General features: G+C 45.9%; 3 protein-coding genes across 3 annotated transcripts; 1 reads left to right on the top strand and 2 right to left on the bottom strand.

Moving 5' to 3' along the window:
* Nucleotides 1-9,340: 9,340 nt before the first annotated feature.
* On the bottom strand, nt 9,341-11,807 carry LOC122429493. The gene has a single exon (XM_043449816.1). It carries the CDS (start codon nt 11,805-11,807, stop codon nt 11,166-11,168), a length of 642 nt encoding a protein of 213 aa, XP_043305751.1. The 3' UTR covers nt 9,341-11,165.
* SOX4 (SRY-box transcription factor 4) lies at nt 9,341-14,390 on the bottom strand. Its single transcript, XM_043449815.1, has one exon. It carries the CDS (start codon nt 13,595-13,597, stop codon nt 12,143-12,145), a length of 1,455 nt encoding a protein of 484 aa, XP_043305750.1. The 5' UTR covers nt 13,598-14,390; the 3' UTR covers nt 9,341-12,142.
* On the top strand, nt 11,880-21,203 carry LOC122429217 (rRNA biogenesis protein rrp36-like). Its single transcript, XM_043449467.1, has 5 exons — nt 11,880-11,951; nt 12,225-12,477; nt 12,525-12,691; nt 18,511-18,777; nt 18,873-21,203. The coding sequence occupies exons 1-5, from the start codon at nt 11,880-11,882 to the stop codon at nt 18,969-18,971; spliced, it is 858 nt and encodes a 285-aa protein (XP_043305402.1). The 3' UTR covers nt 18,972-21,203.
* The last annotated feature ends 202 nt before the right edge of the window (nt 21,204-21,405 follow it).

Here is a 21,405-nt window from a genome sequence, read left to right as displayed (position 1 = left end):
ATCACGGTGGTCTCCAGACTCGGATGTTAGGTAGACATGAATAAGTTTCGATTATCTTTTGTCAGGTCTAGTTTTTAAACACGCCACAGTTGTTAAGGTCTCTGTTAATCGTAGCAGAGAGGGGAAAGCAGTTGGCAGTCCTAATTTGCAAATGGGCATGAAAGAACAGACGATATCTTGTGGGTTTTTGTACTCCCCTATATTGAGGCTAAGATTGCATTTGTAAAATGCTTGTGGTATTGAGAAATTCTTTAAGCCAATTTTATTAGTAATCTGTATTTGAATCTACAACATTGGAGCCCTGCCCTTAATATCCTCCCACTTTTTTTAAGGATGTTTTTTGATGTGGACTATTTTTTAAGTTTTTATTGACTATGTTACGATATTGCTTCTGTTTTATGTTTTGGCCATGAGGCATGTGGGAATCTTAGCTCCCCGACCAGGAATCGAACTCTCAGCCCCTGCACTGGAAGCTGAAGCCTCAATCCCTGGACCGCCAGGGAGGTCCCCCTCCTACTCTTTTAGAGAACATGTGAGTTGGGAAGGGGAAGGGGAATTAACTGGGAGAAGCCGAAACAACTTAGAGGAATCAACGCTGCAACAGATTCCCAAGGCCGCTACCAGTGAATCTGCCAAAATAGAGGCCAATTACTAACCTACAGCTAAAGAGATCTCCCCACTTCCTGAATGTTCTTACTTCATCTTGTCAAATAACTCACCCTTCTACAAACGAACAGCTTTATTAAACATAACATCATCTTTTTAAAATGTAAATATATTTAGCAGTTAAGAGGCTGAGGATCATTTAAAAGTTTCAATCACATTGATGTTCTTCCAACACCTACCTAACAGTAGTCCTCGAAGAAAGATACTGAGCTTTATTTTATTTTGAGGGAACAGGGATTCTAATCACATTCTATTAGATTTTATTTAGGTTACTATTTATTATTATTATTATAGATTATTATTTATTAGATTATTTTAATCACAATGCTGACAATAATAATTTGGGAGCATGGACTGCTTTCCAGGGTTATTTGGGAGGTGGGGGGTTTGGTAGGATCAATGTAGGGCAATGGGTCAGTTGGCCCCTAATTTTTTTGTCATCTAAAAAGTTCAATGATCTTATCTTAAAGCAGTGAATTTTTTTTTTAAGCAAAATTTTTTATATAAAATAGCTGAAAGAGGAATTGTTCTGGTTATATGTTTACGTGTGGATTTCTTTGAGCACCTCTGTCTAAAGGGGAAAGAAAGTGAGTCGTGAATCCTGGGCTTTGTGATGACTAGAGAGGAGAGACATCCTTTTTATTTATAAAATGGCCTCACACCCATCCTGAAATATCTTTTGCTAATTTGCCACATAGATGTTCCACCCGTAGAATATAGTGTGATAAGAAAAAAATAAAAGCATCTAATGGTGGTATGGTTCATATCTTTCTACTCATTTCCAATTTTTAAGAAATGAAGACAATTTTTACATTTACTGTCAAACTGGACTCAAATCTCCTCTCCCTTCCAGAGTCAACTTCAGCAGCACGGAGTGTAAGAATCATTTCTCCTCGTGTTATACCAAAGCCCAGCTCCTCCACTGTGTTGGGGTAGGGAGCAAGGAGAAAAAAACAAGAACATCCCTTTACTGAACTGGCTGGGGCTCCAGCCCTCTGACTTTGTGCTGATTCTCTAGCGAAGACCTATGGTCACTGATGGCCTGCTGAGGGGTGGGCACCCAAATACTGTTTTTCCCAAGGGCATGTGCATATGTGGATTCTTCTGCAGAACAGTCCTATTTCCCCCTCTGTCCTGGAGGATGCCAGCTTGGATTCTCCCTTACCACTCTATTCCTGCTCCACAAAGCACTCCCTATAGTCTTCTCAGACTCCCTATTTCAGTGTACCTGAACTGTGCAAACTCACACCCTTTCTGAGTCAAACGGTAGAAGGCCCCCCACCCCCCGCCCCCATCTCCACCACTCCAGCCTGCCTCCCCTTCTTTGGCAGAAGAGCTAAGCCGATGACCAAATACAATGGTGTGAGGACCCACTGTGCTTCCCTCAATGATGTTTCAGGTCTCTCTCTTCTTTCCCTTTCTCCAGTCTTCTGCTTACTTGGACTTGGGGGTGTGGGAAGGTGAAAAGGAGAATATTGATTACGTTACGAGCAATTCTGCTCTGGATAATCGGGGAAGGGGCTTTCTCTGGCCCCTAATGTTGAGTACTCTCTTTAGAATACAGTGTTTAATCTCACTTAGTATAAACACTTAATCTCAGTGTTTATATCTCTAAGTCCTAGTGACAAAATTAAAGCTATAGGGGGAAAAATCAATTAAATAGGTAAGAAACCAAACTGTTCCAAGTGAGGATACTATGGATGCTGGGGGAGGAGGGGTACATGCTCTGTGGATCTTGGGCTTGCCATCCTGGAGTATACAGTAACAGTTTTGATCAAATTAAAACTGTTAGCAAATTCCCCAATGTCCTTAGCACCACCTCCTTCAAAGACAGGCTTCTGTACTTACTTCTGCCAGAGGAGGAACAGAGTACAAAGAAGGAATGTAAGAGGAAGTATGAGGACTTTCACAGCCTAGGAGCAAAGATAAAACAGGGGGGATGGGAGAGTGAAGAATATACTCAACTAGTGGGTTAAAAGACACTTGCTCCTTAGAAGGAAAACTATGACAAAGCTAGACAGTGTGCTAAAAAGCAGACATCATTTGGCTGACAAAGGTACATAGAGTCAAAGCTTTGGTTTTTCCAGTAGATATGTACGGATGTGAGAGTTGGACTATAAAGAAGGCTGAGCACTGAAGAATTGATGCTTTTGAACTGTGGTGTTGGAGAAGACTCTTGAGAGTCCCTTGGACTGACTGCAAGGAGATCCAACCAGTCCATCCTAAAGGAAATCAAGCCCGAATTCATTGGAAGGACTGAGGCTGAAGCTCCAATACTTTGGCCACCTGATACGAAGAGCTGACTCACTGGAAAAGACTTTGATGCTGGGAAATATTGAAGGCAAAAAGAGAAGGGGTCAGCAGAGGAAAAGTTGGTTAGATAGTGTCATTGACTCAGTGGACATGAATTTGAGCACATTACGGGAGCTGGAGAAGGGCAGAAGAGCCTGGCATGCTAAGTTCCTGGGGTCACAAAGAGTTGGACATGACTTAGGGACTGACCACCACCAACAATCAGTGGGTAGATACTCAATGACTGGTAAATATAGCCCCCAAGCAGCCAATTGACTGCCTGGCAAGTGGCAGATAAAGTAAGTAACTGATCATATGAAGTTCTGTCTTAAAAGGGAATTTGAAGCATCAAATATGGAGAATCAAGAATTTGGTGCTGGGAGACAGTCAAGACACACAGGAAATCCAAGAGACTATCTGGTCAGTATTAATATTTTTGCAGTCTTGATGCTGAATTAGGCAGCTGATTAACCTGCTCCCTTGAGCCATGTATCCTGAATATTTCTCTCAGAAGTCTCATGAAATTTCTAATTCTCTGACAGTCATGCTTTTCTTTGTAGTAAAGCCCCATGAGGTCAAGTTACTTGAGTGAGTCTGTTTCCTGCAATCACCGAGCCTAAAAAAATTAGAGCCAATAACACAGGAATGAGAATGAGCCTAGTGAATTCTGATAGAAGGAGAAAAAGACCAGAGGGAGTTGATGTCTGTCCCTATGTTTCATTTCCATAATGCGAAAATCCCTATACTTGGTCACCAAGCAGGGGTCAAGGGTATGTCTGTAATTGTTCTGTTTTTTTAATCGTATACTGTTATCAGACAGTAGGGACAGAAAAATCACCTCAAAACGATTTGCAGATGTCCTTTTTTACACGTGAAAACAATCTATTCGCCCTCTGGGCGGGAGGAGGGGACTGTAAAGTGATTGTTTCAAAGTCTCACAATTTTTAATCTTAGTTCACTAGGCCTATCGCTGAGTTTTCTCAACACCCACCCCACTTTACACCTAACCAACTCCAGGGTGGAAAAACTGTCACAAGCCAATGTCTGTAACACCAAGATTTAGCAATTCTATTTCTAGGAGCTACTCAAGAAAAGTTCTAATATGTATGCACAGATATGAATAAACATACATGGATAGAACAATTTAAAAAAATGGGAATCTTCTTAACCAGCATTTCTTTAATTTACTTCACCACAGAACACCTATTAAAATCTTGAGACACTATTTTTAAATAGTCTTTGGGAAAAAGCAAAGTAATTTTTGCCCTTGGCAACACCTCCCCGCCCCCCACCCCAGTTTCCCTGCCCCCCTCCAGCTTTTGGATTCATTGGGTGCACACCCCAAAATCAAATTAAAACTGTTAGCAAATTCCCAAACATCCTTAGCACCACCTCTTTCAAACAAAGGCTTCAGGACCTACTTCTGCAGGAAGAGGAACAAAGTGCAATGTGTTTTGAGACTGAAGCCCCCACAACTTCCCAGGAACTTCAAATAAATTATTCAGAGTCTCAGGGGATTGGCAAACAAGAGAGATAAAAGGCCAGCACGGGGAGTGTGGGAAAGGGGAGGGAGAAAGCAGAGGCCAAGACTGAAGGTCAGGAGTTCCAGAAGAGACTATTTTCACAGGTTTTAGGTGTTGGAGCCAGGGAAGTTAGGACAAGCCCTAGTAAGAAAGTGGCAATTAACCACACATACAACAGGAGCTAATTGATCGTTAAACAGGGCCTGGCTGCTCAGCTTTTATAAAAGCAGTTACATGCACCACACACTCGGGCCAATCATCTTGCTGCGCTGCTGGGCATTCACTTCTGCTGAGAGCCTACTAAAGATAATGTTCAGTGTTTTCATTTGCCTCCTGTCTTTCAGCTGTATGTTGTGAAAGGAAATAGCACATTCATTAGTTGTCTTATAACTCGTCCAAAGAATTAGATATTGGGGAAAATATCTAAAGTACCAAGCAGGCTAAATGATGATAAATATGGTATTTGTTTGTTCTCTTATGTCTTACGCTTAAAACAATTTCAAATGGAATATCATTTGAATGCGGTATGTGTTCTCCGAGGATGCAAAGCAATTTTGTGTACCAAGGCACAAATGAGTTACAACTTGGACCTTAAAAGAACAAATCTGCAGGGTAAAGGAAGGCTTTCACTTGAAGCTTCCTGCCCTGACTTGACTCGGGCCTGGACTGTTTGGCAGTACTCCATAAACCAACTGCCCTGAATTGAACCTGTCAGAAGAAAATAAAATGGGCTAAATTTATTATCACCTGGATCCACAGACACACACATACATGAAGGTGCATTGTTAACTAAGACAGAGACCAAAATGCAGCAGTCTCGTCCAAGAGCCCTCTGGGAAATACCGTTTGGTGATGGGAGGTTTTTTTTTTTTTTAATCTTCTTTTTAACATTGAGAAGGAAAACAACACATGCAGGAAACCATAAAACCCTTCAAGTTAACTGTAGTCAACGGTCAATCTCATTAGGATATAATGGGTAGGTTGTGGCCCTCTCTATAAAGTCTGAGTACACTCCCCTGAATAATTTCCAATGATCTCCCTTTTAGATAACAAAGCAGAAGTTCCACTCACCATGTTTATATGGTTCTGATTCTATTCTGCCTCAGTTCCTTCTTCCAAAACTCAGTCCCTCAGCTTAACTTTGATCTTAGTTAACATTCACTGAAATGGAATATATTAAATAGATACCTATGCACAGCTAATCACTTAGACTTACCCTCTCGACTAGGGAGGTTGGAGAGCATCCTTGGGACATGCACATGGAGTTCGAGTCCTCCTCTATGGCCCGAGGCCTGAGTAAGTCTCTCTGGTTGAAGTAGAGAAGACACCTATTTCTGGAAATCAGAAGCAGAGCTCAAGAAAGGGGGTTCCAGGGCTGGTTTCTCTCACTTCTGACCTTGTGACCCCATTGAGTCGCTCTCAATTCCCTTTCTCCACTGAGCAAAAGGCGTGAATAAGACCTTGTTGCATATTTATTAGAAAAATATGCTAAACGACCATAGAGGCAGAGATCCTCCAGCTTCATGTGAAAGCCTTCCTTTACCCTGCAGATCTGTTAAGGTCCAAATTGTAACTCATTTGTGCATCGAAACACAAAATTGCTTTGCATCCTCAGAGAACACATATTGCATTCCAGATACTGAGCCTGCTATCTTGGAGTTTATTAGGGTCCCACCCCCAGAATCTGATAATCTTTATAATCTCTGCCCTTAGCTAGAATCCTGGGATGATTCTGTGATGTGAGCGTTCATGTACCAGATCGGGAGATATACCGATTCCAGGGATTTATTTTTAAGAACTTGGTACCTTCTGTATTTGCTTGCACTGTGCTAGGCTTAGACATGGATTATCTTTTTAGAACAACCCATGAGGTAAGGAACTAGCACTTAATGAGCCCATCCAAGAGGCCAGGCCTGATGCCAGGTATGTTCCATGTGTCACTCCACTAGATTCTCACAACGGCTTTTTATGTCCACACAGTATTCTGCCTATTTAACAGTTTAGAACACTGAGGTTTAAGGCGGCTAAGAGATATGACCAACAGCCTTCACAGCAGGGTGGTGTAAGAGGCAGCATTGTAACCCAGGCTTCCAATAAATCCAAGACTCCTCCTTACCACAGCTGCCATCATACAGCCTGACATGCAAAGACATTTTGGAAGCTCTTAAAGCCCCACTGAAACAATGTATATGTAAAATCAACAAATAACAATCAAATATTTATTATATGCAGTGAAACAGAGACAGTAAATTTGGGGAAACTAAGTGTTTATAGCATGCTTCCTGTCCTCCAACAATTTCAGTTTAAAAGGAGACAACTGAATGGGAATTCTTTTTGGAGAACTGGAAAGGTGGGCTAAAATCATTCTGTGCAGGGCTTTGGATGGAGCCTGTGAATTCTATGCTTTAGTCCCAGCAATTTTTTTTTTTTTTTTTTGAGCAGAGTCTGACCACCACCCTGATGCCTGGAATGGCTTCTCCCCACCTCCTTTGGTTTTCAAACGATACTGAGTGAAGATCTGAAAATGGATAGGGAGATAATTTTCCACAATTGAACTCTTTGCGACCCCATGGACTACACAGTCCATGGAATTTTCCAGGCGAAACAACTGGATTGGCTAGCTGTTCCCTTCTCCAGGGGATCTTCCCAACCCAGGAATCAAACCCAGGTCTCCTGCACCAGGGAAGCCCAGAGGGGTAGGGTGAACGTTAGCAAATATGGGTGAGAGAGACACTGTAGTACAGGACTCAAAGGAGGAAAAAAAATAAAAGGCATAAAAAAAATAACCACAAAGAAAAATAAAGCGTACCAACCTTCCACCCTGAGAAATCCAAACAGGTAAGATGGATTTGTATTCCTACCAGAATTCTTAAGTGTTTTCTTGACATTTTGATCTATCCCAATGCTCCTTTAAAATAAACTATTTTAAATTTATGATTAAATATTCTGGAACCCTAGTATTCATTACCCAAACCAGGTGTTCTGACTCATGGACACCCCATAAACACAGGGAAGACTTGGTAAATGTGTCTGTCCACTTCCCAGTCCTTTGCTTTCCCATTTTCCTTGGAAATCCTTAATACCTCCAGTATCCCTGCCCCCCCCCCCCTCACCCCAAATAGGAGCACAAAATTCAGGCACTCAGCCCACCCTACCAGCTTACATTTTTTTTTTCTTGGCACTTACAGGTTGATTAACTAGAACTGACAAAATCTACTTATCAACTATTACTAATTCATATTTCTAATCAAGCCCAGGGCCAGAACAGTGTATTTTTATATAAAAATGGCTTTTATTCTTAAAATCTGAAATTTATTTTCTTCTATTGATCCAAATTATCTGAAAGTTAAAGTCATCCTAAACTGGTTTATCAGATTTATTATTCCTTTCTACCACCTAATACATAAGTGTTCCTTATGAATAAAGACTGATTCAGAGGAAAGGAAGTACAAAAATGTCTCCTACATTTACTCTATCACCTTCTAGGAAGATCACACATTTTTCAGCTTTCGTTTTTAAAGCAATGTTATCAAAATTCTTAAAGAAAACAGTTAAAGTATCTGCCCTTACATGGAAAGTCAAGGGGCAATAAATACAGTTCTAGCAGGAGAACCCTATGAAATAAAATATACTTAAAAATAATATCACAGTCTTCATTTATGTCAAGATTTTCATATTTTGGATCTGAAAAAATTAAATTCATTATCACTACCGTGAACAAAAAGCAATTAGAAGAGTCTTTGAAGAGGCAAAAGTCTTTGAAGAGACTAATAAAAGATACGAAGTTGGTTTTTTAATTTAATAAAAAACAACAACATAATTACAGAACCCAAGTGCAATTAAAACTAAATATATTAGTGAATACATGTAAGAAAAATTTGGACTCTAGTAGCTAAAATGATCTTTGAACAATGAAATTACACTGAAATGCCATAGTTACATTATTTTGGAGGGTGGAATTATTGCTTTTCACTGACCAGAAAAAATTGCTTGTTTTGGTCTCCAAAAATCTCTTCATCCACCTGTACATTCTAGGATGGAGACTTCCTTTCCTACAAGCAATCTTGATGATTTAAAGAGTTATTTCCACATAGGTCTTATTAACCCCTCCTCTCCAGTGCTGAAAAACCAGAAGACATATAAAGCAGATATTTTAAACAAACACTTGGAAGGGAAGATGGGCTCTGTTAGTTAATAGCAATTGTTAACCCTCAAAGTAAACAGGAAATAGTGCCTCTTAGCAAACTGCAGGCTCCAAACCAAATACTAATAGGCCTTAGGAAATTCAAGGTACTTTTTCTTCTTCACTGACGGGAATGACCACATTGGTCATGGCACAGAAAGATTTTGTCACCACGTGAAGCTTCTTGCTTTTGAGGAAAAAAATTGATACAACTTTTTATCTCTTAACAGGTAATGCCTTTCACCACAATATATTGATCATTTAACAACCTTTTTGTTCCTATTCCATGAGAAACAATTCTAGCTGTTGCTGGATGGTAAATCTAGGCAAATCCAGGAGAAAGCAGTTTTAGGACCTGGTTTTATCTGTAAAGAATTCTGTCCACATTACCCCTCCCCTTCTTTTTAAAATTTCAAGACAAGGGGTGTTGATTTAAATGGGGGTAAGCTCAGAAAATTCCTTGAAAGCATGTAGAGTTGACCCATGGTTTCAGGGTTAGTGCCTGCCCAATCTAAGTGAGATGGAATTTAGGAGGATTTATTCCTCAGTTAGATGGCCTGTAACAGGCCTGAGAACTCACTTGTTTCAAAGCTAGGGCAGATGGTGTCACCGTTTCTACAAGCCATAGTGCCCTTCCAATCTTAGGCTTTGGGCATAATAATGACAAAAGTCAAGATTTAGGGTTCAGTTCCAGCTGATTTTATTTCCTTCTCAAAAAAAGTTATTTACAGAAGGTATATATCAACAATCTGACAGGCAGTGAACTTGACATGATTAGCTGGCATGATTTTTTTCTTTTTCTTTTTTCCCCAAACATTGTTTTTTTGTGGCCTTGAATTTTCAGACAAATATTCTACACGGCATATTGCACAGGATGGATGGCAAAAAAAAGTTTAAAAACAAAACCCTTAACGGAACTGCCTTAAAAGGCAGACGTCCTAGTGCCTGTCATGTTATATTAAACATACATACACACAATCTTTTTGCTTTATTATAATACAGACTTAAATGTACAAAGATGTTTTCCACTTTTTTCAATCTTTAAACACAACAGCTATAAACCTGAACACATATGCTATCATCATGCCATAAGACTAAAACAATTATATTTAGCGACAAGTAGAAAGGATTAAATAGTCAAATACAAGAATGAAAAACGCAGTACATAGTGTCGCGAACTCAAATCGGCATTTAGATAGATCCAGTGGTTTAAACGGCACGTTTTTGTTTATAAAAAAAGTGCAAAAAAGATGTGGTTTACAAGTTAAAGCTACAGGATCCCTTTTTGCTGTAAATGCACCAGTTTTAAAGCCTCTGCATAAAACAGTATTTTGTTTAAAAAAACTCGTTTTTCTTAAAAGCATACAGTGTTTGGCTAATTCTCCTCCCCTTTTTATAGGGCTGAGGTCGAAGGATGGACACTGGTGGCAGGTTAAGGGATACTGTCACTTTAAGAAGCCTGCAGATTGAAGTGTAAACATGGAGAAATTAGGGGCTGATTTTTTAAAACTGTGTGAGATATTAACCAGCCGCCTTATTATAAAATCAGGAAATCCAAACAGCGATTTACACCGATTAACACCCCCTTTATATATTTTTTACAAAAATACACTGAGAAAATAATCAAACGTTTTCATCTCTCTTGTCTTTTTTTGTTTTTTAAAAGTGTCAAAAGTCTACATTTAAATATAAAAAATTAAAAGTTAAAACTCTAGCCCTTCAGTGAAGGAGACGTAAAATGGCGTGGGTAACAACAACTACCAAAAAAAGAAGAAAAGAAACGAAAGAAAAAATAAAGTAAGGAAGGAGGAAATAAGGAAGTAAAAAGAACAAAAAGCAAAGCAATAGAAAGAAAAAAAAAGGGACAAAATAAGAAAAAAAAAATGTTTGGCCAGTATAAATACGTCCACATATAAAATGGCATCTGATTACATTTACAAGGAAAAAAAAATACGAGGATGGAGCATCGGTGAGGGAAAAAAACACGTCTTCTCATTTACACCTATAAGGAATAAACACATACACACTGAGAAAAAATTTGGTCCTGAATTGGTTTTTTTTAAAGTCCAGCACAGATTTGAGTTGCGTTTGAATCCTTTAAAGAGTTAAGAATGAAAAAAAGCTGGTGATAATTTCTGTCGTAGGAATCAAACATAGCGCCATCTATCTGCTTTTTATATTATCCTACACTATTTTAAAAACTGCTCAACAGTCTTAATACAGAAATCTTTAAAAGATAGACAGGATAACATGCTATATTAACCCCACCAGTGAAATAATCCAACACCATCACGATTCCGATTAAGAGAAGCAAAAAACCTTTTTTTCCCCCCCCGACACCACTCGCCCTCCACTGCCCCGGGTACCACATCAAACAGTCTCCTCTCCTCCGCGCCTGCGGGGCCGTGAAGTCTCACCTCACTGGTTTCAGAGATGCAGGAGGCGGAGGCCCAGGAGACGCCGCCACCTTCTCCCGAACGTGCAAATCCATTTCAGTTTTATTACTCGCCCCCTTTCCAGTTCGTGGCCTTCTCCTCCCCGCCCCTCGTCCTGGCTGGTGTGGCTTTCCAACTAGGTTCTCGGGTCATTTCCGAGCGCCGGTCACTCAACGTCTCCTCCTCTGGCTGCAGGGGCAGGGGGGAAAAAAAAAAAGAAAAGAAAAAAAGGGGGGGGGGAGGCGGGGGAGGGGGAGAAGGAGGAAAAAAAGCCCTCCAGAAACAAAACGGGAATTCGCCAGCGTGGAGTCTCTCAGTCCTGGCGCTGGGGCCCTTGCGACTCCCCTCTCCCCGCGATACGTGCAGTCGGTCAAATTCGAAGCCCCGGAGCCTTCGGTCTTCTTGGGGGGGGTGGGGGAGAAGGATGGGGGCGGGGGATGCTGAGAACAAAACCCCTCCGGAGGCAAGCCGGAGTCCCCCTCCCCTCCGGATCAAAAAAACAAAAAACCAAGTAAAATAGCCCCAAAACACCGAGGGAGCGATGAGACAGGAATAGACGATTCCTCCAGTCGCTAGCAAACTACCAACTCGGCTTCTGGCCCCCGGGGGCGCAGACAAGTCCGGAAGCTCGTTGGAAGGGCTGGTAGTGGTGGTGGGGGGTCTCTTCCAGCAATGGGGAGGAAACTCGAAGTCGTTTTTTTTCGCCATCAACACCAAGAACAACAATAAAAGGTCGCCCCTGTCTACCTCCGCCTCCGCCGCGTCCCTCCGGCCGGCGAGATGGGGGTTGGGAGCGCGGGTCCCCAGACACCGTGGCGTTGCTCTCCGACCACCCGGACGCGGCCGAAGCCGGCCCTGCTCACTTTTTTTTTTTTCTTCTCATTTTCCTTTTTTCTTTTTTTTCCCCTCTTGTTTTCCCTTTTCTCTTGCCCCTCTTTTCTCTGTCCGCTTTTTTTTTTTCTTCTCCTTTTTCATTTTCCTCTCTGGTCCTCCCCCCACCCCACCTCCCGCCCCGTCCCTCTCTCTCCCAGCCCGCGCGCCCTTCAGTAGGTGAAGACCAGGTTGGAGATGCTGGACTCCAGCCAGTCTCCCGAGATCATCTCGCTCACCTCGGGCGTGCAGTAGTCCGGGAACTCGAAGTGCGAGCCGGCGCCGGGTTCGAAGTTAAAATCCAGATCCCGGTCCAGCGCCGACGACGAGCTGAAGCTGCCCAGGGACATGCTCTCAAAGTTTGAGCTGGGGTTCAGGTCGAGCAGGTCGTCCTCGAACTCGTCGTCAGAGGACGACGAACCCGAGGACGAGGAGGAGGACGACGACGATGAGGAGGAGGAGGAGGAGGCCGACGAGGACGCGTGCGAGGGCGCGCTGGACGGGGCGGGCGAGGCGGCGCGCAGGCTGGCGTAGCTACGGTGGTCGGCGGGCGAGCGGCCGGCGGCCGGCGACGAGGCGGCGCTGCTGCGGCCGCTGAGGCTCGGCCCGTCGGGCGAGCAACCGGCGCCCCCTTCCTCGTACAGGCCCAGGGGGTCGCTGGGGTCGGCGCCCGCGCCCACGCCGCCGACGGGCGAGGACGACGCGCCCAGGCCGCCGAACAGGTAGACGCGCTTCACCTTCTTCTCCGCCAGGTGTTTGCCCGGGGCCGCCAGGCCGGCCGAGGCCGAGGCCGCCGCGGAAGCCGAGGCCGAGGCGCCGGGAGTCCGCGCCTTGTACAGCGAGTGGTGGTCGGCGGCCGCGGCGGCGGCGCCCAGGGGCAACAGGGCGGCGGCCCCCGCCTGCTCGGCGGCGAACGAGGACGACGACGACGAGGAGGAGGAGGAGGAGGAGGCGGCCGCCGCCGCCGCCTTCCCGCCGCCGCCTGCCAGGATGAGCTTGGCGTGGGGCTTGCCGACCCCGCCGCCCGCCACTTTGGAGCCGCAGCTCTTTTTCTGAGCAGGTTTGGAGTTGGCGCCGCCGCCGCTCGCGCCGCCGCCGCCTCCTCCCCCCGCGTGGCCGCCCCCGCCACCGCCGCCCCCGTGGCCGCTGCCACCGACCTTGTCGCCCTTCTCCCCGGGCTTGGAGGCGGCGGCGGCCGCGGAGCCGGAGTTGGCGTTGCCGGACTTCACCTTCTTCCTGGGCCGGTACTTGTAGTCGGGGTAGTCAGCCATGTGCTTGAGGCGCAGCCGCTCCGCCTCCCGAATGAAAGGGATCTTGTCGCTGTCTTTGAGCAGCTTCCAGCGTTTGCCCAGCCGCTTGGAGATCTCGGCGTTGTGCATGTCGGGCGACTGCTCCATGATCTTGCGCCGCTCGATCTGCGACCACACCATGAAGGCGTTCATGGGCCGCTTGATGTGCCCACTCGGCGTCTTGCACCAGCTCGGGTCGTCGGCCTTGCCGCCCGTGGAGGCGGTGGAGCCGGGCGTGGGGGAGGAGGCGATGCCCAGCTCGAGGCCGGCGCCCGAGTCCGAGCTCTCGCCGGCGAGCAGCGCTTCCGTATTCTCGGCGTTGTTGGTTTGCTGCACCATGGCCCCGGCTCGGCGGGCGCCCACGCGCGCTCACACCCTCGCGGCGGCCGCGGCGCGATCGCCGGGCCCTCCTGGCTCCCGGGACCAAGCGCACGCTGAGCGGGGGAACGTGCGCGGCGGTCGAGCGGGCGGCTCAACTCCTGGCCGGGGCGGAGGTGGGCGAAGAGAGAAAAGTCTCCAAAAAGATGCGGGGCGGGAGCACTCCGCCTCTTGCAGAGGAGTTATAGTTCCCAGGCTGGAGAATCTCCTTCTCTCTCCCTCTTCTCTCTCACCGCGCCGCAGTTTGCGCTGTCTCTCGGCTCTGCGTCCTGGAGACGGTGCTAAAGTGGAGAGGAGTTTCTCGAATGCTGGTTGCTGAAGCTTCCAATGCAAGTTTCTCGCCGCCTCCCAGGCAAGTCTTTTTTTTTTTTTCCTTCCCCTGAAGCAGTTGATTCCAGTTCGTGAGCGCTCTCAGAAGCTCAGGAAAGCGACATAGTCTCTATCAGTTAGTCCCTCTCTTACAATGCAAAGCAGAAAAGGCTCTGGCTCCAGGACTCTCTGTGGGCGGAATCGGCACTAAGGAGTTTGTGCAACTATTTTGTTGCAAGGTAGGACGCCAGAAAGCCTTCATGCAACAGACTGGCATGAATAAATGTATGTTTCCCCCTCCCTCCTGCAAGAAGGGAGCTGGTAATGGCAGAGTTCCTCCAGTGCAGACTCTTAAAGAGCGTGCAAGAACTAGAGACCCGGAGCGAAACAGGCCTCTTCCTCTCACACACGGTTTCCCTTGCTGCAGCTTAGAGCGGACCCCAATTCCGCCTCGCGCCTCTTTATCCTTTCCCAGTCTTGGCCGCGGCCAATCAGCCGCTGTAACCAACGCTTCCTCGTGCCAAGCCCCTCCCCCAGGCTTCCCATTGGCTTGGAACCCGATGCAATAATAATCTCCGCGTGCAATGAGAAGCTCCAAATCTGACCTCATTCCAATTTACAGAGCAAACTTTTTAAAAGGGCTAGAAGTACAGCTGAGATTTCTGCTGCCTCTTTTTTCCTTTTGCTGTGCGTGCCTGTGTGTGTGTGTGTGTGTGTGCGCGCGTGTGTGTGTGTGTGTGGTGTGTGAAGAGGATGTTAATGCATGAAATTATTAAGGGGAGAGACGGAAATGTATTCTAACCATTATGTTAGATAACAAGGGGCTTAGAAGGGGGGGAAGGGTGAAATACTGTAAATGGAAGCTTTCTGCTTAAAAGCCAAGTGATTATTTTTATTAGTTCTTTTCAGTATTGGAATAGAGAATCAGCCTTTAGTGCAAAATCTGTTCCTTGGCTCCTTCATAAAGCCAAGGATGTAAAAGAGGGAGGGAAAGCCATGAAAATAAATCAGTAGATATTGAAAACGATTAAGAAAGTGGTACCTAGACACCTGTCATCACTATTATTTTAACAATTCCAGGTACAGCACAGATGTTGATGTATTGTGTTAATCCCTTCAGAGCTATTTTGGTTCTGTTTGTGGAAGGCAGAAAAGAGGATTTTGGGGGGCAATAATTACTTGCTCTCTTAACCAAACAGGGGTTAACTATAGTTATTGAATGATTTAAACTCCCCTTTGAATCCTGGATGGGCTTCCCTGGTGGTGCAGTGTGGTAAAGAATTTGCCTGATAATGTAGGAGACAAGGGAGACTGGGTTCCATCCCTGGGCCAGGAAGATCCCCTTGGAGGAGGAAATGGCAATCCACTCCAGTATTCTTGCCTGGAAAAATCCCATGGATAGAGGAACCTGATGGGCTACACAGTCCACAGGGTTGCAAAGAGCTGGACACGAGTGAGCACACACAGTCATAAATCCTGGGTAGCCCAAACAGAGGAGCTTTCCACTGGAACACAATAGGCAGTGTTCCATAGTTAATAGGAGAATTTCCATGGTTTTATGTAAGATGATAATGGTGAGTAAAGGATGGGAATCAGTTTTACTTTTTAAGTATTAGTTTTCCACATTGTCAGAATTAAAGATAGCTTCATGCTTCATCCTCTCTTCCCATAACCCTCCTCCTCCTTTCCTTTATATATTCTCCTATATGTTTGTTACATCAATCAAATGGAATTAAAAGGCCAAAGCAAAAAGACACTGTGAGTGTGAAAGGCACTGATAACTAGTAGCAAAAAAGAATGGAACCTCTGAATTTATATTAGACCTGGCTGCTAGTCCTTCTTACTAGTCCTGTGACCCTGGGGATGTGACCAAGTCTCAGTTTTCCTCATCAGTGATATGGGAACACCAGGAACTACTTTATACTGTGTTTTGTGGGAGTTCAGTGAGCTTGATGTATAGTAAGCCCTCAGTGAATACTATATTATCCTTCATGATAATTCAGATTCCAGAGACATTCCCACTAGTAGAAGCAGCATGTTGTTCAAGAGACTAAAATCAAGGGTGGTCACTGATGTGAAAAAATCATCACAGATCATGGATGTGAACCATCCAAGGACCACTGTGGCAACCCAGTCATCCTGATGATTTGAAAAGAAGCCTCATGAAGAGCATTGTGAAGAATGTGGCAAAAGAAAAAGTTCCCAGGTAGTCAGAATACATGTTAATTTGGCCACAGACATCTCTTTTGTTCTAAGGTATGAAAATTAAAATTATAATAAAGATTGGTCTTCCTTAAAACCATAATAGTAAAACTGTTTTTCTATAAGCTAGTGATAAGTGGTTAGGTAGGGCTAACCTAACATAATTAAATCAGCTTTCAATTCCAATCAAACTAGTGCTGGGCAGCAGATTTCTATTTATCTTGTCAAACTTTGAGAGTTATGTAGGCTGGGGAGAGGCCCAGGTTGTCAGATGTAGAATTTTACTGGAGAGAACACCCTTTGGCGACATCTGACTGGATCTCTAAGGATCAACCACAAACAAGAATGTTTCTGTGGGTAGAAGCAAATAATTTTTGACCAGTAGCTACCCAAGTTATATATTTTTTCTTTTAGAGGGGGAAACAAATCTTGAAAACAAAAAACCCACAGGCACCTCTTTTGCATCTAACAAAGCTAGGTGTGTCATCATTTTATTTGGTATTCATACTATAACATAGCCCTGCATGTTCTCAATCTGACATAAAAATTACTCTTAAGAGGTCTATTATTTATTTTAAAAATCCATATCTTTACCAGAATAAAAAAAGAATAAATACTATGTTTATTTTGAGATTTGTAGCAACTAATAATCTGAGGGTGTGACTAAGTTTGTGATGTTTCAAAGTGAGTGAATAATATAATCAGTATCATTGATTATATTTCCAAAGCCATTTGTGATTCTACCAGTGAATGAGATCAGAGAAAAGTGAAAGTTAAAGCATTCAGAATGATTTTGTTTATGTTTAAAGCATGCACTTTTTTTTTTTTTTAATGTGTGTACTAAAAAATAACCCCTGGCCTATTTCTATTGTTAGGTATATTTTCTATATTTCAACAAATCTAACTGATGTCTTTCAGACACACCATGGTCACATGCTATTAAGGGAGAACAACTGCCAGTGAAACTGACATCCCCATGGTTGTAAGACGTCTGAAAAGAAGAAAGTTCCTCTTAGAATTGAAGAAATTTGGTATTAGTAATTTCCATTGACATAAAAGATTATTACAGTATATATGAATGCTTAGACTTCTGAAGTAGGTTAGTTCTTATGTGTTAGTAGCCCTCTTAAAATGTAAGAAAACATGTGACAAGTGGCCTTTTATTAAAGACAGCTTTCTCACCAACTGGGTATGTGCACACTGGAATGTATGAGGTCTCAATAGCAAATAATGAGAAAAGATTTCTGTGTTCTCATTACCTAAGTTCACATGCTTTGTAACCAGTTTTTCCATTACTAACATTTTTTTCCCAAATACCAGATATTTGGTGGCCCCTACTAAATCAGTACTAAGTGTTCCCTCTGCTGGCTTTGTAGTACATGAAGTAATTCTTAATGCTGCTCTCTAAGCCATATTAACAGTAAGCCAAGGTAATTTTGCAAAAAAAAAAAAAAAATCCTGTTTCAAAATAATAGATGAATTTTCTTTATTAGCAAAGATGATAGACATTCCAAATTTTGAATTAAGGTAAATATTTCATCTTATTTTATTTATTTTCCATTAAATAATGGAACTCGACTTGAGATGTCATATCTGCTAATTCATTTCTTCTGCTCTCACACACCTGCACAACATAAAAATCCCACATCCATAAAATGATATGGGGTATAGATGGAAATAGCATTCTGTCCCATTGCTTAATATATTCCTATAGCATAGAGGGAGGGGAAAAAAAAAAAAACCTGAGGGGAAATTAATTTAACAAATCTCTTGGATTCACACTGATTTGCAAGATTTTTCCTTGTCTTGGTTATAGAAACTCTGATTGAAAGAGCTGGTCTGACCTGACAACTATTCAGTTCAAAGAAAATAAAGAGGGGGAAAAATCCTGCCTTTGTTACTTTAGCAGACAAGGGAAGAAGCCTGAGAAATTTGATGTCATTGGCCTTTGCCAACTGAAAGGCCCCAGGCTTTTTGGTTCCACACTTTATGGAAAATAACCTTCCATCAGAAGCTGATTTACTTCTCAGTCAAGTAGACAAATATAACTTGCACTTCATTTTTGGGGGGCTGATGAAATTGCATTGGAACTGGACTTCCCCGGAGGAGTGGGGGTTGTATGGAAAAACAATGTATGGAAGTAATCCTTATTTGCAAAATACTAAAATAGGATCTAAGGTAAAATGAAGTCCATGTTTATTATTATTATTATGTTTACTCTTAGGAAAAATTAAGAGATAAGAATCCTGCATTTCTAATTAAATTTTTGCCATTTTCTCTCCCCTCCTAACCAGTGGCTGGCACCTGGTAGACTTCTGTATGCATTTCATACCAGCGCCAACTCATTTTTCCTGTCCTTTCAGTTTTCTCATGAGAACAAGCAGGAAATGAGTGTTTGCACCAGGCCACGTAGATTGAAGCAGGAACAGGAGCTTCTGCCCCATTTCGCTAAGCCGAAGCAAGTCACACCCACCGCGAACCCGGGTTTACGCGTCCATCAGCCGGCTCCCAGTCCAGGGAGAGGCGGCCGCCAGGTGGCAGCGCTGAGCCTCCCTGCGCCCACGAGGAGACGTGGGAAAACGTGGGGATGGTCGGACTTCTTTCTCTCCCCTTCCTCCTCTCCTGAACCGGTAGCATCCTCCACTACCTTCTTTCGGTAGCAGTTTAAACGATCAGCGGTTAATAGGGTGTGTCGATGAATTCTGATGATTTTTTTTTTTTTTTAATCATAAATCAGAGTTTAGGGCAACGAACCGCCGCCTCCTGTTTACTTGTCAGAAGCTCCCAGAGACTTGGGAACGCCAGGACTGCCGTTTGGATCTAGTCACTGAACCGGGAGCTCATCAATGGCAGGGTCCGTATCTAGCCGAAGCCGGAAAGAGTTAGAAGGCTCTCTCGGAGAGCCGCTGCAGAGGAGGCGCGCCCGACTCGAGGACTAGCAGAGGCACCCCTCCTCCTCAAAAGATGGTTTCCCTCTGCCGGGCGCCGCGACTCGGTGGCGCGGGCACCGCGCTCTCCCTGCCCTGAGCGCGCCGAGGGGTCGGCGGGGATCAGCGGTGCTCAGCCGCGTTCCGCCGCGGCGGCTGAGCCTCGCCTTTCGGTCACTGGTACGGGGAGGAAATACACTGGAATCGTCTCCGGCTGTGCTTTTTGGGGGAAAAGTCTTTCTTACTGTAAACAGGTTTCGGGCGATGCTGTCAGCAGCACTTTAACACCCGTCTTCCGTTTAGGTTTACGACCCGGGGAAGAAGCCGAAGACACAGGCACACACGCACCCCCGCGCCCTAGCCTTCTTCGACATTGCGATTGGCCGCGCTGGCCCGGGTTGGGGGGAGGAGGTTTCCTCGGGCGCTCGGCTCCTCCATCCCCTCCACCACCACTACCCACCTCCCCCGAGCCAGCTGGGCCCGCGGCCACCGGACCCAATTCCGTCCCTGACCGAAACTGACAGTCACTGGGCCCCCGGTCGCCAGCGCGCCCACCGCCTTGGCCCGGGACGCCCACCCGTCCCGTGCGCGATCTGCGTCTGGAACCCACGTTCCGGCTGGCAGGCGACATTCGTGCCCGGGCTGGGCAACCCCCTCCCTGGTCCCGTGGAGCGTGCAGCTGCCCGCTCTCGCGCGGGAGGGCAGAGCAGGGTGTGTGCGCCGTGGGCGGGGGCGGGGGGTGACGGAGGAAAAAGCTGGAGGGCGAAGGGAGGTTGACAATTGGTTGCACTCGAGTCTTCAAGCATCCCCTCCCCCGGGGCTTCGGAGGGGGCTTCCGCGTGCCTCGGTGCCCTCCCTCTTGCGGGAAAGGCGGGGGGGGGGGGGCGGAAGTCGCGGTGGCAGGGCCCCCGGGCAGGGGCGCATGGACGCCCCTCGGGAATCGGCCCTGGGTCTCAGGTCTGGGAGGAGGGAGCTTCTGGCAAGTAAATCACCGGTAGAGGCTGCGCCCCAGGCGCAGTTACTGAGAAGCGGAGCGCTCCGGAGGGATTCGGCTCGCTTTGTCCCCCTTGGATTCGCGTGCCTCTGCCTTTCCGCAGGCCGCCGCGGCAGCCAGGCCCCGGGAGCAGGCGCCCGGGTGGGGCTGCCAACCCTCGCGGGGCGCCCCGAAGGCATCCCAGTGACCCCAGCGCGCGGTGTGGATGGCTGCACATCCCGCGGGATTCCCCCCGCCCTCCAACTCCACAGCCAAGAAGAAGCAATTCCAGTTGGAGCCCCGTGGGAAAAGCATCTGATCCCACTTATGGAAAAACGCTTAAACAAGAGCACACCTAAGCCAACGTTAGCCAGCGAGTTGACCTACAATTGGAGGTGGTGCGGAAGAGGGGCGGGGGAGGGAGAAAGGCGCTCGATCGCAGAGAGGGAAGATGCGGAGGCCGCGCGGGCTGCCAGGTGACGCGGGTCAGAGGGGAAGGGGGGCGGGCGCAACACGCGCGGGCTCCGCCAGGCACCGGAGTTTCGTGTTCCCAGACCTCCCCTCCCCTCGCCGGGTCCCCCTTGAGACCGACATCACGTGTGGCGCCGACGGCGACTCGTGGGAGTGGGAGGGGAGGGGAGGAGCAGGGACCAAAGAACCCGGTGCCCCAGAGTTCGCCGAGCGTGCTACACACCTGGCACCCGGGACTCGCCATCTGCTCCGAGCTCCCCGCCTCTCGGGCCAGGGTGTGGGCTTGGAGAGAAGTAAGGATATTGCCCGGGGGCAAGATGGCTTCGAGTCAACCGAGGCAATGAACTCAGTCAATCCACGTTTATGAGGCTCCTACTGTGTGCAGAGCGTCCCCTCCAGCTGCTGGGCTCGGGAGCTGCACCATCTGTTCTGTATGTTGTACATTTTGTAATAAGTGCGCAAGCCGAACGGTAATCTAAGCAAATTGGCACTGCCAAGGAGGGCGGTTGAGGCAGTCTGGAGGTCTGGAGAGGTGATGAGTCTCGTAGAGTAAGGTGTGAAAGTTTTATGATTTCCCTCTGCTTTCTTATGAGTGACCCCTCACTCCCCACACCCGACCCCGTGCTTCCTGTGCGGCGTTCTCAGAACACAGAGATCAAAATTAAAGATAAGAGTTTTAAACTGATAATTTAGTGACACTTACTCTGAGCCCCGAAGAATTGATGCTTTTGAGCTGTGGTGCTGGAGAACACTCTTTGAGAGTCCCTTGGACTGCAAGGAGATCCAACCTCTCGATGCTAAAGGAAATCAGTCCTGAGTATTCATTGGAAGGACTGATGCTGAAGCTGAAACTCCAATGCTTTGGCCACCTGATGCGAAGAACTGAC

This window comes from Cervus canadensis, chromosome 28 (genome assembly GCF_019320065.1).
Source record: "Cervus canadensis isolate Bull #8, Minnesota chromosome 28, ASM1932006v1, whole genome shotgun sequence".
In the NCBI taxonomy this organism is placed as follows: domain Eukaryota; kingdom Metazoa; phylum Chordata; class Mammalia; order Artiodactyla; family Cervidae; genus Cervus; species Cervus canadensis.
The sequence above is the reverse complement of the archived record's forward strand: the minus strand, read 5'-3'. Positions and strand labels throughout refer to the sequence as shown.

Bases quoted from the DNA above. Each gene is read 5' to 3' on its own strand.
- LOC122429493 (XM_043449816.1), bottom strand. From the start codon at position 11,807: ATGGCGAAAAAAAACGACTTCGAGTTTCCTCCCCATTGCTGGAAGAGA.
- LOC122429217 (XM_043449467.1), top strand. From the start codon at position 11,880: ATGGGGGTTGGGAGCGCGGGTCCCCAGACACCGTGGCGTTGCTCTCCG. The intron at 12,478-12,524 runs GCGAGGCGGCGC...TCGGCGGGCGAG, and splicing joins GGGCGCGCTGGACGGGGCGG to CGGCCGGCGGCCGGCGACGA. The intron at 18,778-18,872 runs GTAGCATCCTCC...TTTTTTTTTTTA, and splicing joins CTTCCTCCTCTCCTGAACCG to ATCATAAATCAGAGTTTAGG.
- SOX4 (XM_043449815.1), bottom strand. From the start codon at position 13,597: ATGGTGCAGCAAACCAACAACGCCGAGAATACGGAAGCGCTGCTCGCC.